At 39.6% G+C, this 16,214-nt stretch overlaps 1 protein-coding gene across 1 annotated transcript; it reads right to left on the bottom strand.

Moving 5' to 3' along the window:
• Positions 1-4,360: 4,360 nt before the first annotated feature.
• On the bottom strand, positions 4,361-11,247 carry LOC109938587 (gonadotropin-releasing hormone II receptor-like). Its single transcript, XM_020536961.1, has 3 exons — positions 10,693-11,247; positions 7,522-7,729; positions 4,361-4,638 (listed from the first exon to the last, which is right to left on the bottom strand). Exons 1-3 carry the CDS (start codon positions 11,245-11,247, stop codon positions 4,361-4,363), a joined length of 1,041 nt encoding a protein of 346 aa, XP_020392550.1.
• Positions 11,248-16,214: the final 4,967 nt, after the last annotated feature.

Genomic DNA, 16,214 nt, shown 5'->3' with positions numbered 1-16,214 from the left:
TTTTACACTATTTGGGAAAATTACAAGAACACTCAGCAATAAAGCTTATTAGCTTCAGTATTTGGGAACTGCAGTGTTGACTGCAAGAGAAGTATATAGTTAATGGCAGGATCCTGAACAGCATTGATGTATAGAGGGTTCTTAGTGTTCAAGTCCACAGTTCCCTGAAATTGGCCACACAAGTAGATAAGGTGGTAAAGGAGGCATACGGCATTCTTGCCTTTATTGGTAGAGGAATTGAGTACAAGAGTCAGGATGTCATGTTGCAGCTTTATAAGACTTTGATTAGGCCACATTTAGAGTATTGTATTCAGTTCTGGTCACCATGTTACAGGGAGGATGTTGTGGCTTTGGAAAGGGTGCAGAAGAGGTTTACTAGGATGCTGCCTGGATTAGAGGGCATGAGCCATAAGGAGACGCTAGAAAAACTCAGTTTGTTTTCTCTGGAGTGGCAGAGGCTGAGGGGAAGCTTGATAGAAGTTTATAAAATTATGAACTGCATTAATAGAGTTGACAGTCAGAATCTTTTTCCCAGAGTTGAAATGTCTAATACTAGGGAGCATGCATTTAAGGTGAGAGGGAGAAAACTCAAAGGAGATGTGAGGGGCAAGAGTTTTACACAGGGAGTGTTAAGAGTCTGAAACTAGCTGCCAGAGGTAGTGGTGGAGGCTGATCTGACAGGAACATCTAAGGGACCTTTAGATTAGTACATGAATATGCTTGGAGTGGAGGGATATGGACCAAAGGCAGGCAGAAGGGATTAGTTTCATTTGGTGTCATGTTCGGCACAACATCGTGAGCTGAAGAGCCCATTCCTGTGCTGTACTGTTTTATGTTCTATATTCTATTTATGACTGAAATTAATCTCTCACAGAAGGAAGAAGCAAGAAGTATAAAATCTAATGGTGAAAGGAGAGCCAAGAGTCAATTTAAGGTTGTATCCACACCTCAGTTATCAATTGTTCCCAAAGAGTATTGGTGCATTTCCACTTTAAGCATGAAAAGAATTAATCCAATCTATCCAATGACCGCCATCAGCTCTTAAGCTTATCTTTTATTCTACTTTTCAAACTTTGAGCTGAAGCTTATGTTACGATATGTTTTATACTTCCATATATTCCTAACCTGTGGGATATTTACCCTTCACTGCTGTTTATTTTACCATCCATCAGTGCTACTTGTGATAATAGAGTCGCAGGTAGATAAGACAGTGAAGAAGGTGTTTGGTATGCTTGCTTTTATTGGTCAGTGCATTGAGTATAAGAGTTGGGAGATCGTGTTGCAGCTATACAGGGCATTGGTGAGGGCACATTTGAAGTATTGCATGTAATTCTGGTCTCCCTCCTATAGGAAGGATGTTGTGAAACTAGAAAGGGTTCAGAAAAGATTTATGAGGATGTTGCCAGGGCTTGAGGGTTTAACTATGGAGAGAGGCTGAGGCTATCTTCCCTGGAGTGTCAGAAGCTGAGGAGTGACCTTACAGAAGTTTGTAAAATCATGAGGGGCATGAATAGAGTAAATAGGCAAGGTCTTTTCCCTGGTGTGGGTGTATCCAAAACTAGAGGATATAGGTTTAAGGTGAGAGGGGAAAGAGTTAAAAGGGACCTAAGGGGCAACTTTTTCACGCAGAGGGTGGTGCTTGTTGGAAAGAGCCGACATAGAAGTGGTGGAGGCTGGTACAATTACAACATTTAAAAGGCATCTGGATGGGTATTTGAATAGGAAGGGTTTAGAAGGATATGGGACAAATGCTGGCAAATGGGACTAGACTTATCTAGGATAGCTGGACGGCTTGGGAAAGTTGGACCGAAGGGTCTGTCTCCATGTTGTATATCTCCATGACCCTATAACTCAATGTTTATTTCCACCTCCATTCATTGACAATCATAGTGTAGGCACAACCTTTCCAGGTGAATGTTAAAGTAAAAATGATAAGGATAATGAGGAAAAAGACTAAACAATTGGAAAAATATATTAAACTAAAAAGTAGAGGGGAGCATGAGAAAATCCATAAATAAGTGTTATGGGAATTAGGTAACTGAATGGGCCAGACTGTGAACTTCCATCAACAGGACTTGGATTCAAATGGGGACCAAACTGATAATATTAGAAAATGAAAACATAAGAAATAGGAGCAGAAATAAACCACTCAGACACTTGATAATGCTTATCATTCATAAAGTTGTGGTGGATTATCACCATAACTCCACCTTTCTGCCCCCTTCCTATATCTCTTGATTCCTGAGAGATCAAAAATCTGTCTATCTCAGCCTTAACAACATTTATTAATGGAGTATCTACAATCCTCTTGGGAGGAAATTCCAAAGATTCACATACTATGAGTGAAGAAGGTTCTCCTCATTTTAATCCTACATTATTTATCAGCCTCTTATCGTGAGATTTTGCCTCCATGTTCTAGATTCTCCAGCCAGGAGAAGGACCCTCTCAGCATCTATACTGTCAAGTCCCACCTCAATTGTAAATGTTTAAATAATGTCACCTCTCATTAATTAAACTCCAGAGATTATAGTCTCAATTTACTTAGTCTTTCATCAGAGGACAATCCTCCCACCCGAATGAACATTCCATGCACTGCCTCCAATGAAAGTATAGCCTTCCATTTATTGTGGAGATCAAAACTGTACATGGTACAACTTTTAGATGTGATTTCATCAAAGTCCTGTACAACGAGGTTTCATAAAAGCCCTGCATAACTGCAGCAAGTGTTCTTATTCTTGTACTCCAGTTCCTTTGTCATACAAGTATAGGGTGGAATGCAAGTTCCTACAGTCAGTTGGCTATTGACAAACTATGGGAAATGAGCTTACGAGGCCTTAATCTAGATATTAATGAGTATAGGCCTACAGTACAAAACTTTCTCTAATTTGACACTGATTGAAAATGTCATGCAGATAGGTTCAAGGGAGTATATAATTGGGTGCATCTTTTAATTTGTGTTGAGAGTCAAAATCTCCTGGGGAAAGGAATCTCAAAGAATTGGGCGTAAATACTACTTTTGTGTACTAATGTATCTAGCAAGTGATAAGTCAAAATTTAAACATAGCCATCATTAGGAAAAGGTCTTTCCAAACTTCTGTGCCTGTCCACCTCTCTCTCCTTCTATAAAGCTGTACTTTTAGCAATCTCTTTCATCAATTTTTCTGATCACTTGTCCTAATTAGCTTGGTATCTACCACTGTTGAACAAGTGAAATAATTTAAAGTATTTTAATATGTTAAAGATGTTATATGAATAAAAGTTGTTTTTGCTCTTATAATACTACACCTGTTAATTAACACTGGAATCCAACGTTATTCTTGTTTCATTTTATTTTTTGGAACAGATAATTTCTTATACAAATACAAGTACATAAAAGATAGGTGCAGGAGTAATTTGTATGGTCCTTTGTGCCTCTCCTGCATTCAACAAAATAGTAATTGATCTGATTATGGCCTTAAATCCGTTTCCCTTGCTCCCCACCATTATTGTTGATTCCCTTGTGGATCAAAAATCTATCTAACTCAGCCTTTAATTCAATGACCCAAGCTTAATCAGTCTCCAGGGTAGAGAATTCCAAACATTATCAATCCTCTGAGAGACAGTCACTACTTAGTAAAAATAGTTAGTGCCTGTGGGCTTTAACAGTGGTGAGGCTGGATGGTATCAATTTCTTTAATCTAAAAATATAATCAATCTTTAAAGGAGCACTGACTTTCATGCATCTCTGATAAAGAGCTCCTATGCAGTAAGCAAAACCTTCAATTCAGCCACTAATTCCCTTCTCCATGAATCTTTATTGCAAGTGCACCAAATGCCACTTCACTCATTAATTTTTCAGAGGCAGTCTGTATGCATCCAGAAGCAGTTATTTGAGTCAACATGCAAGTAAGCACTTTTCATTGGGTTGGGTGCTAATCCAGAAGTGTCTGAGCCGAAAAATGTTTGTTCTAGCTGAGAACACAGGAATGTAGCGACTGAACTATTTATCAGAAAACTGAAAAGGTCAAAGAAACTCCTTCATCAGTTTCACTGTATAACAAAAAGGAAAGACCAATAAGTAAAAATTCTACTGTATCATCCATTAACCCTGAAATTTACGCACGTTGTCTGACGTTTAACAACTGTTTTAACTACATTCAGCTGCTGCACATTGCTTTCACAAGCCTATTAACTTGCCATTTATTTCTCTGCAGTCTGCTGAGAAATAAAACCATTCTTGGAAAATATGGGACCAAGTAACGAAGCTACGTGCTGAATTTGACAATTAATTGGTCAGAAAGTTTTCAGGGCATTGTAAGACAACTGTCTTTTTTTTATTCTGACCATGCTTAATATAGGCTTGACCATGTTGCCCACTGCATCAGCTATTTGTCAGCCTAAGATAACCAATACGACAAACCAATGGATCCACAAAACTGTTCAGCATCCCAAAAGTGAATAGGGCATGGTTAATTGATTCAGGAATTACTTTCTTGTTTATCATGGCTGGAAAAAAATTGTACCAAAATCCCAAGACATAGTATGGGGTCCAGTATATGATGAAGGTGCTCACAAGGACAATAGTCATCTTTAAGGTTTTCATTCGCACTTTGGGAATGTAGTTCTTACTACATCTTGAATCTGCATCTTTAGAGAATACTGGGGAGAAAAAAAAATTACCATTATCATTGGTTATCAACATCTATTTGTTGGAAAAAAGCATGTCTTAATTACAAGTTACTATTATAAGTTTGTAAATGCCAACATCCATGAACAGAACACTGTCATACACTTACCAACATGTAAAAGTCTTTCAGTCATGTTCCTTTGCAAGTAAACAATGTTTTACTTTTGGATGGCTTATGTAAACCAGATGTTGAGTGCCTTTTTTTCCTTCATTGATGCTAAAATGAATTTTCTCCCTTCCCTTTCTCTAAATGATTGCAGCATCCACTTTGGTATGGTCAAGAGTGTGATCATGTGCTTTATGAAATAACCCCACACAGACCAGTATCCCATCACCAAGCCACTCTTTATTTATAAGTGGAAAATCCTTGATACTGATACAGCTTCCTCAGAGCCAGCTCTCAAAGTAACAGACCCCCTGACACTCCTGTTTATTGTTTTCTCTTTACCAAATCATCCTTTAATTACATGGGCACTGTACAAGGGCTGTGACCAGCCAACTTGGAGCCAATCCCTAGACTGTGGAGACGTTCTGAATCTCCTGTTTATTTTTTTAAATTCATCCCCCATACTACCACTGTACAGTCGTAGTGTTTTTTTTCCCCTCACGTCATCTATGGTTGTGTGTGCAGTGACTCAGTAAAATAGACAACAATGTGTAAGAACTTTAATCAGTAAAACACCCATTTGGACAGTGAACCATTAACAAGCAAAGCCTGATAAGGGCAATGTTTACATGGAAAAACAAAGTGATGGGAATGGTAGGGATTAATTCAAAATAGAGTTGGAGGGGGTCATTCCTGTTTGTACCTGTCAGCCAGGTCTCTCTGATTAGACCAGATTAACAGCCCCAGTAAGGGAACTCACATTCTATGAGGTCAACTCTGGATGACCTTTATACAATCAGTCCACTTTATACCAAGACCTCTCCAGTGCAAGGAATGCTAGAGCGGTCCAGGTAGACTCAAGCATCTGATCTTCACTTTGCACCTTGCTGTGTTGTAGAGGTGAGATTGAAATCCCAAAGGATGAATAATAGTGGCATAAATAAGCATCTTGTGGCAGAGTGAATTAAAACTCCGGTAGTATCAGAAACCCAAATTATTTTTTCTTTCCTCCTTAGCCTGGGCAGAGGTCAACTGTTGTAGTATTGTCTCTGCCTTCAGCTGAGATCACCATTTTAGATCAAATATTGGCTAAATTTAGGAACATTTAGGTAACTCCCAAGAATAAAGAAAAATTCCAAGTGATGGACCCACAATCATTACTGGGACCTTGATTTATCAAAATTTGTATAAATGACTTGAAAGAAGTGATTAAAGGCATGATACCAAATTTGCAGAAGACACAAACGTAGTTGGGAGAGTAAATTGTGAGGAAGAAATAAGGAGGCTACAAAAAGATATCGATAGATAAAGTGAGTTAGTGAAGATCTGACAAATGGAGTATAAATTCGGAAAATGTGAAATTGACCACTTTGGCAGGAAGAATAAAAGGGGATCATAATACCTAAATTGTGAGAGATTGCAGAGCTCTGAGATACAAAAAGATCTGGTTGTCCTAGCTCATGAATCTGAAAATGTTATTATGCACATACAGCAAATTATTCAGAACGTTAATAAAATATTATCATTTATTGCCAATACAAAGCGGGTAGGTTATGTTTCAGGGCACTATTGAGACCACACTGAGAGTACTTTGCACAGTACTAGTCACCTTATCTAAGGAAGAATGTAAACTCATTGGAAGCTGTTCAGGGATGGTTTATCAGATCCATACCCGAAATGATGAGTTGTCTTTTGAGAAAAGGCTTGCAAGCTAGGCTTGTATCTGCTGGAGTTTAGAAGAGTAAGAGATGATTTCATTAAATCATACAAGGTCATCAAGGGTCAAGGTGGGGTCAATGTAGAGAGGATTTTTCCTCTAATGGGAAAAGCTAAAATTAGGGGTCACCCATACAAAACAGAGATGAAGCAATCTTTTTTCTCTCAGACAGTTGTTAGTCTTTGGAACTGTCTTGAAATGGCAGTAGAAGCGGAGTCCTTGAATATTTTTAAGGCAGAGTGAGGCAAAGACTTGAAAGGTTATCAGGGAGAGGCTGGAATGTAAATTTGAGGTGATAATCAGATCAGACATGACTTGTTAAATGGTACTGCAGACTCAAGGGACTGAATGGCCTACAACTACCTCTTGTTCATATGTTTATCCATATGTTTGAGTTGCTCATTGTGGTCTCCAAACATTTTCTGCCATTCATTTTAATCATGAATACATCATTGAACTAAGAAATAGCTACAGCCCATCGTATTAAGCTTGACCATCTGCAGGAGCAATGCATTTAGCGTCCCACTCCCCTGACTTTTCCTATAGCCTTGCACTTATTTGCATTCTAAGTTCATTTCGTTCACATTATTTGATCGCCTTGCTCATACAAACCTACAATATCAGCCTTGAAGATTTTAAACATACACAGACTTTTGATGGAGTGAATTCCAGTTTTAATCTACTCTTTGTGGGAATAAGTGATTCTTAATCTCAAACCTGGCTGCTCTGGCTAAAATTATGCTTTCTTTTTGTGACTTGCCCCATTTTGGAAAATAACTTACATTTACCTACATTTTCAGATCCTTTTCTTGTGTTAAACACTAATCATCAATAATGAAGGGATTACTTAAAGCTTTCCTGATCCTGATATTTTACAATTTTCCTCCAGGAACTGTATTTCCTTGCTGACCCTTAACAAAAGAACCTGGGTCATTTTTAACCAGGTTCACTCATGTATATGAAAGTGATTGCAAGGATTATGTACATTTTTGGCTTTTACCAACATGAAAACAGTTAAAGATAAATATTTACCATCTCCATTTACTGTCATCTTCCTTGTAATGGTGACTAATATACTTGTGTAGCAAAATACCATGATTATAAGCGGCAGAAGGAACAACCAGAGGAACGTGAAGAGAAAGTAAACTTTTTCCTGCCAAGGCTCCTTGAAGCTGCCATGAGTCACACATTGAGTAAATGGAGCTGGTACAGCGATAGAGACAGTGTGAAAGAGGAATAGCTGCAATAAAAATAGTAACCAATTACTCATTGCTATACTTGCACACAGAAAACTGGTGAAGTAGATATAAGGTTGGTAATTCAAATAGTTGAATCATAACATCTTGCATGGCAGAAGAAAGTCATTCAAGGACTTTGCCGGTTCTTTGAAAGAGCTATCTGTATACTTCTGATTCCTTTCAAGTATGGATTTAATATTTTTTAGAGTTGGTATTAAATATGCATTGGAATGATGTTGCCAGACCTGCTGAGTTTATCTTGCACTTTCTGTTTTAAATTTGAGTACCCAGTGTCCACAGTATTTTGCTTTCATTGTATTTGACTTCCAGAAAAGCATCCTACTGCACTTAAAATATTAACTCTGCTTCTGTCTCCACAGATGCTGTCAAACCTGCTGAGTATTTTCTAGCACTTGCAGTTTTTATTCAATCAGATTAGCCCGCAGCACCATAGTCCAAGCAGCACCGGGGCAGCAGTAGCCAGGACTGGGACTATAGGTAGAATCTAGATTAAAAGTCTCAGAGTCCAGGATCAGTTAGTTGTGGGGTAGGGGGCAGCCTCACAGCAAGGAGAGAAGGCTTTTGTGGCTTGGGGATCATGATGAAAAGACCAGTGGAGGTGGGAACATGCACAGGCAACCAAACTTATGGGCATGTGTCCCTCCCATTCACATTCCAAGGATGAACAGGATGACTTTTTGGGCTTCCTTCCCACCCCTGAAATTTCCCACCAGCCTCAAAATTGGTCTGGTCAAGGACCAACCATTTGTGGCCTCAAATAGAGTGATGGTGAGCAAGCTGCCCTTTGCCTCATCAACTCTCCTGTATGTTTGCGAAGATGTGGCTGGGGTTGTTGCGAGGCCAAGCAACCAATGGACTGTTAAAAGCTATAAGATGTAGGAGCAGAAGTAGACTAATCAGTCCATCGTGTCTGCTTCACAATTCAAAGAGATCAATATTGATTTGGCAATCCTCTGCTCCACTTTCTTGCCTTTTCCCCATAAACCATGATTCACTTACTGAATAAAAATCTGTCTATCTCAGCCTTGACTATACTTAACAACCCAGCCTTGACAGCCCACTGTTTTAAAGAATTCCAAAGATTCATTGCCCTCTGAGAGAAGAAATCTGTCCCTATATCAGTCTTAAGTGGGCAATCACTTACACTGAGATAATGCCCTCTACTCCTAAACTCTCCCAAAAGGGGAAAAAATTTCTCCACACCCACCTTGTCAAGACCCCTAAAAAGTCTATGTGTTTCAATATTGTCTCCTTGCATTCTTATAAACTCCAGCAAGTACAAGCCTAACAAAACTTCATCAACATGTTGCCCCACATCAAAGATTTCTGTACGTGTGTCTGGCCATAAAGTTACAAAGACATTCACTGTATAGACAACGACTATTGGGCCCATCTGGTTTCTCCCCTGGTTCTCTCTAGAATAATCAAGTCAGTTCCATTCGCCTGCTCTGTCCCAGTGGCCTTGTAAGTTTATTTCAAGCACTCATCCAATTTCCTTTGAAATCATCATTCAATCTTCTCTGGTGTCCATTACTCTTGTGGGCCATGAGTTCCAGCTCATTACCACTCACAGAATTAAAAAAAAAACTTCCTCACCTTCCTCCTGCATCTGTTTCCCAGAATTTTCAATCTTGTCTCCTGGTCTTTGTACAATCAACTCATTCTTTTGTCTAATCAGTCTATATCTGTCATCATCTTGTAAACTTTTATCAAATACCCTCAATCTCCTTTGATCCAAGATGAGTAAACTCAGCCTCCTCAAATTAACTTTATAGGTAAAATGCCCAATCTCTGTAACTATTTTTTATACCTCCTTTGCACCATATCAAAGACCTTCATACCGCTCATGAAATGAGATGATCATACCCGAAACATTAGCTTTCCTGCTCCTCTGATGCTGCCTGGCCTGCTGTGTTTATCCACCTCTACACCTTGTTATCTCAGACTCCAGCATTGGCAGTTCCTACTATCTCTCATACAAATTTTGAGTTGTGTTTTAACTAGAGCTTATCTTTTCCAGTCTCTTCTTCATCTTCCTTCCTGTACTTCCTTCAAAATACAACAGCTCCATTTAAATGGTCACTCATTCTAAAATATATCAACATCCATCTCTCCAACACCAACTACACATTTCACCAACTTGTAATGTTACATTCACCCAGCCACTTGTTACTCAAGTGAGAAATACGCATGAGAAATGTATTTCATCCAGGTTGGAAAACATTTGCTAAGATCTTCTCTGGGTTCTGTTAGCAGTGATTTGATAGACTGTGATTTGTTTGATTTTTTTTATCCAGTCAAATCTTAAACAGTTTCCACTGAATATTTAAATGATCCATGAAATGCATCACGTTGGACAGCAGTAAATGTGAAACGCTGACATTTTCGGCAGGTAATATGGTATGGTCACAACACTTCGACTTCCCAGCTTCATCCACCATTTTAACATTGGTGTATATTAAATGCACCCGAAATGGACAAAGCAAAATCACGCAGCTAACAAAATCTTCTTAAAACCAGCAATGACCCAAGCAGAATGATCGGCTTTACTTACTGGCTTCTTTTTTCAGAGTAGGGTTTGAACTTGACGCTCCTGTATTTAAGCCCAGCGTTTGCAATTTCAACTCGGTTGGTTCTCCCAACAGAAACATTGCAACCATTGCACCAAAGCAGTATTATTAAAGTGAGACAGTGTGGTCCCAAGCTAGAATGCAGCTTTGCCGTTGGTGAAAGATCTGCACAAGTTCAAGTCCCACCTGCTCCAGGTAACTCTGGACAGGTTGATTAGAAACAAAAATCTATTACACCAATCGTGGGTTTTAGAGAAATGATTTTGCTGTTACTTAAAACAAAACTAACACCCTAGCTCGTTCAAACTGCACTCCAACTACAGATTGAAACCTTCTTTGTTTCGATGCCCAGATTATATTATTATGTGTATTACCTGAGGGGTAGCCAAAATGACACTCATGATCCAGGCCCAGATGAGCATGGTTCGGTTCCTTTCGTTGGCTCTGCTAATGCCCAGAGGGTGCAGAATGGCACAGTAACGATCGAGGCTGATTACCACCGTGATGAAGGCGCACGAGTACATGGAAAGGAGCTTGAGGAACATGAGGAGTTTGCAGGCAGAGTCCCCGGCGTACCATTGCACTGTGATGTTCCAGGCAGCATCCAGGGGCATCACAATGAAGGTGACCAGCAGGTCAGCGCACGACAGGTTCACAATCAGTGTCCTGATGTGGGATCTGGCCGTGCCTCTCCTCCTCAGAGCGTCACACAGCACAGTCAAGTTGAGGTAGGAGGAGATCAAGAAGATGGTCAGGGTGATGACGACTCTGACCTTGGAGGCTGTGGAGAAAGTGGGCAGCAGGAGCCCATCCTCGCCACCCTGGTCCCTGGCCGTGGTGCTGAAACTCCCGTCGCTGTCCAGGCTGCCGTTGGCTGCGCTGCTGTTGCAGAGAGGCAAGTCATTGCAGCAAAGTAGCCGGAGTTTCATTGCATTTGCCTCTGCCTCTGACTGGATAGAGTGGTGATTGCGGAGTTAAATCTGACCAAGTGTCCAGATCCGGGCCAGACGTCCGGGAAAGCTTTCATCTTCTGCATCTTCCTTATTCACAAAGGTTAACTCCGAGGTGGGGTTTGGCAGCAGTTCAGAAATTGTGAATGAGTCACTTCTCCCGCTTGTGGGAGGTGCCCTTTCCTCTGCCCTTCCCTCTTCCCGCGGAGCAATTGACCAGGAGTTGTTACAGCATAGGATGGTCTGTAATTCCCACATTCAGTCCCTTTGAATTTACTGTACCAAAGCAAATTAAGCAATGGAATAAGACTTAGATTGGAGACTTTTCGAAACAGTCAAAATATATAAAATTAAATGATTTAAATATTTTTATGATTTAAATAATTAGTTAAACAAATCAACAAATGAGTAATTTTGTCTTGCTAATTTAACCCAAGACGGAATATTGGTTTCAACAAGTTTTGAACATGATGGATGTTGACATGATGTTATTCTGCATAACTTGATGATTCCTGAACTGTAATGAAAGCAAAGCCGGGAAGGTAGAACAAGACCTTGGATACGCCCCTTCGTCACGCTGCTTACTGGCGCTTACTAATGAGGAACCCGAAGGTGGATCAGTTGGCATTTTCTGATGAACAAGCAATTCCGCGTGAAGATAAAGTGTACACAAGGGCGATTTTGTATATGTGATGTGAGACGATTGCAACCTTGCTGCTGCAGTGGGTCGCTATTTTACCCCAGAATGTTATAACTAAGCTATCCTGATGTTATATATTCCAGCAGTGTTTTTTTTTATTTAGATGCACGGATTATTTGACTGAGATCCCTGATCACTGTTTCACAAGCAGGACCATTTTAAGATTCATCCATACGTAAAATCCCTTTCCTTGGTAGGTTGAATTGCATTTTTCCCCTTTCTTGTATTCCGAATCTGCTACGTAGGGCGGTATGTTTGGTGAAGATCAATAATGAAAAATGAAGCATTTTTAGTCCCTTTTTTTACATTGAGAGGACTTCAGTCGCAGTCAATCATATCCGTTCCAAGAGCTTCACTGATATTTGCGAGTAAAATTAGATATCGAACTGGAGTAGGTAATTGAAGCACTAACACCTATCTTCACTGAAAACAGCGTGGAAACCTAAGAACCTTTTAAATCATTATATTATTCCTTCATGTCATTATTCCTTCATGTCACTTCATTTATTCCCCAAAGATTGACAGATTCTCTCGACGTAAGCTTGTTTTGGTTTCAGTTTATTGTCTGCAGTAAGACTGCAATGGAACATTCTACAAAGTGCAGACACCCACACAGTGTGTTGTGTTAATCGTCATCGTTAAAGATTGAGGTGCACAGTACCTCAATTTGATTCCGATCTTAGTCTCGATGGTTATTTTTATTTATTTACAGTGAGTTTGGTCGCATAAATACGTTCAATAAAACAGAAGCGGAGTGCTCACTCAGCATAATAAAAATTTCGAGAATGGAAACTTGCTGCCATTGAATCTAACCCGCATCTCGCTGCAAGACAAGCAGTGAACTCCCAGGAGGAGCACTGTGGGGTTACATTGTCCAATAAAATGCAGACAGACACAAGGAAGGAACATTGAGTCACCGGAAACGAAGATACGACGTGGAGAGCTTAAAAATTATTTTTGATGAATACTACGCTGCTTACTTCCAGCCAAAACAATGTTATTTATTACTTTCCTGTAGGATGTCATCTTTGAGACATGGCATACCGAATGATGATGCAATCAAGCGCTGGCCATATCCGCAAAATGGCAAGTCAACTTTTCTCCATAATTTGAGCGAAGTTCAGTGGCATACTTATAGATCATTGGGGATTGTTTGGCATTTTATAACGTTGCATTGATTTGTTCATTCATTATTTAAGACATTGCCTCACTGGTTCCAAATTACAAAGCAAGAATTTGCACTCTTATGATACCTTTCTTGTTCACTGAATGTCATTTCAGGAGCATCTAAGTACATTTTGCAGTTGGTATTTACCCACTTATGACTTCTGAGATAAAATGACTTCACAGTCTGTTTTACTGATGTTTGTTCAGAAGTAAATATTCATCAGCATATGTCCCCTGCTGTTAACCATAAGACCATAAAAAATAGGAACAGGAGTAGTCTGTCAGGACCAAAAATGCTCACAGTACTCCAGACGTGGTCTCACCTTGTACAGTTGCAGTAAGACTTCCCTACTCTCATATTCCAACCCCCTTGAAATAAGGGCCAACATTCCATTTGGCTTCCTGATTGCACTTCCTATGTTTCATGCACAAGTATCCCCCAAATCCCTTTGTATTGTAGCTTTCTGCAGTTTTTCTTCATTCTGTTGTTCTCCCTTCCAAAATAAAAAAAACTTCACATTTTCCCACATTACACTCCATTTGACAACTTATTGTCCACTTCCTTAACTGATCAATATCTTTTGGTAAACTGCTTGTATCCCTCTAACAAATCTTCTTCAAGTAGCCCTAGAAGATATCTTATCTCTGTCTGTAAAAGCCTTTCAGACAATTTGGCACTTTAAAAGTGCAGCATTCTGTGGTGAAGTGACCACAAGTTCAAAACCATAAATTCCAAATTGACCCACAGCCAGAGAAATCAGGCCTGACAGAAAATTGGCCACACTAAATTAAGCAGCAGCCAGAAGATGTTGGTTACAGGGAACAGAGGAAACCAAGGTCACAAAGGTTCGGGGGGAACAAGTTACAGCCAGCCCAAGAGTTATATCCTGGAGAAGTTTCAGTCAGACTTCCAAGCACCTTGACTTCCACCCAGTGCACTTTACACCTCCCCCGCACGGGAACAGTGAAGAATGTTGCTGCAACGCCATTGGATTCTCAGAGCACAGCTCATGACCCCATTGGCCAAAGGCCGCAGAACATTTGGGAAGGTCTGGTTAAGGGGAATAAAAGCACCGGGAAGCCACCCCCTCAGTGAAGGCCCTCATCCAAAACTTACAGTGAAGATTCACAACCAAGACTTGCAGCAAGGCTTGTGGCAGAAGACCATGTGAGGCAACCCAAGAAAATCCAACCTGACGTGAGACCCACTGTCATGGAAGAAAGGCAGCCCTGTGTCAGAGAAGAGAGAAAGGGGATTCTAACAGCTCAGCTCAAATATGTGGATCATTGCAAGTAATATGCTTTCTCAGACAGGTAGAGATATAGAGTAAACATTGTGGAAATTTGGGAAAATAAGGAATATTTTGTTAATTAAATTGAGCTGCACTGCAAACCAAATTCTGTCCACCTTTGTCCACCTCACCGACAAGAGTGCTTGGCTAAGGTGTTTATAATACATAAACTGGTAGAAGTGTCGAAAGCACAGACAACAGCTCCCTCAGCATGGCAATGTAGATTCCGCACTCAAGAGATCTGTCATTCTGATCTGTCCTTATCAAGAACTATTAGATCTCTTGGACCATATGAATAGTTCAAACAGATTTAAAAACAAAATATGGCTTAATGGTAATTTTTCCAAATGTAATCCTAAACATTATATCCAAATAGTGAGATTGGTAAGCACTTTGATAAAGGTAGAAATGTCTTTTGACTAAGAGTGGCTCAAGATACCAAAGTTGAAAAATCTAAAACAAATCAGTAATGTGCAAAAATGTATGTATCCTAAAATATTACTTCTAATCATGAACCACATAAAACAATATTCAAGGAACCATATGATAAGGTGAAACTGAAAAAAAAAGATAATTCTAACATATTTTTGGTTCAGTCATGCTTTGTAATAATCAGAGCCGTTGTATTTGATAATCTGTTGCCTTGTTTTGGAACTAGTGACAAAAAGAACCGCAAATTAGGTGTTTATCTTTATTCTGATGTGTTGCTATATTTAAAACATCTTAACAAGCACGTCACGCTGCTCCTCAGCAGTGCCATTTCAACTTTGAATAACTCAGTTTTAATTAATCATCACTAAGCAGTAAGCCTTCAGTTGTATTTACAAGTTCCATACAGTGATAATGATATACACTGTGGTATAAAAATTGTACCTTAGATCCAAATGTTCATCTTGTTAAAAAGATGTTGTTTTCCTGAACATGCAGAACTGGTGTCATTGACAACTTTTTTACCAGTCATCATGCTTGAATGAATACAGTTCCAACAACTCTCAAGAAGATTGACTCCATCCAGGACAAAACAGCTGTTCAATTAGCAGTACATCCTCAAACATTCATTTCTGAACCACTGGCGCACAGCAGCAGCATCCGTGTATACCATCTACAAGTCGCACAGCAGAAATTCAGAAGGCTTCTTAGACAACACCTTTCAAACCTACAACAACTACCATTTAGAAACTCAAAAGCCAGAGGAACACCACCTCCTGCAAGTTCCCCTGCAAGCTGCTCACCATCCTGAGTTGGAAATATATCACTGTTCTTTCAGTGTTGCTGGTTCAAAATCCTGGAATTCCCTCCCTTACAGCATTGTGGGTGGGCCTACACCATATGGACTGCAGTGGTTCAAAAGACAACTCAGTACCACCTTCTCAAGTGCAATGAGGGATTGACAATAAATGCCAGCCCAGCCAGTGAAGCCCATGTCCCCTGAATGAATGTGAATTTATAGTTATTTGGAAAATACCAGTTACTTGCTTAGTCTCATCACAATTGGATGAGCATTAGCATTCCTTCAACAATTAAAAACTTTATTTTAAAATCCACAAAAATTTGGATAACAATGGAATTACAGAAAAAGCAAACTATGCTCAAGTGTACTTTATTTCTTTGTGTGTCCTAATGTGACCAAAAGTTACTAAAGTTATAATCACCAAAATAAAAAAGAGGGACAATAAAATAGTAAATATACTTAACAGGATGTTATTTGAAACACAGACTTAGAAAACAGAAGAAGGCCAGTGGGAAAATCGTACCTTTGAAATGACTATCTAATTAAAGCATTCCAA

Source organism: Rhincodon typus, chromosome 3, assembly GCF_021869965.1.
Source record: "Rhincodon typus isolate 14 chromosome 3, sRhiTyp1.1, whole genome shotgun sequence".
NCBI classification, from domain to species: Eukaryota; Metazoa; Chordata; class Chondrichthyes; order Orectolobiformes; family Rhincodontidae; genus Rhincodon; species Rhincodon typus.
This window is presented reverse-complemented; position numbering and strand designations above follow the sequence as displayed.

What these genes read in the sequence shown, in the direction of transcription:
- LOC109938587 (XM_020536961.1), bottom strand. Translation starts at nt 11,247, where the DNA reads ATGAAACTCCGGCTACTTTGCTGCAATGACTTGCCTCTCTGCAACAGC. An exon ending in TCATTTTGGCTACCCCTCAG is followed by an intron (nt 7,730 to 10,692) that starts GTAATACACATA and finishes TTTTTATTGCAG; the next exon opens with CTATTCCTCTTTCACACTGT. An exon ending in GATGACAGTAAATGGAGATG is followed by an intron (nt 4,639 to 7,521) that starts GTAAATATTTAT and finishes TTTTCTCCCCAG; the next exon opens with TATTCTCTAAAGATGCAGAT.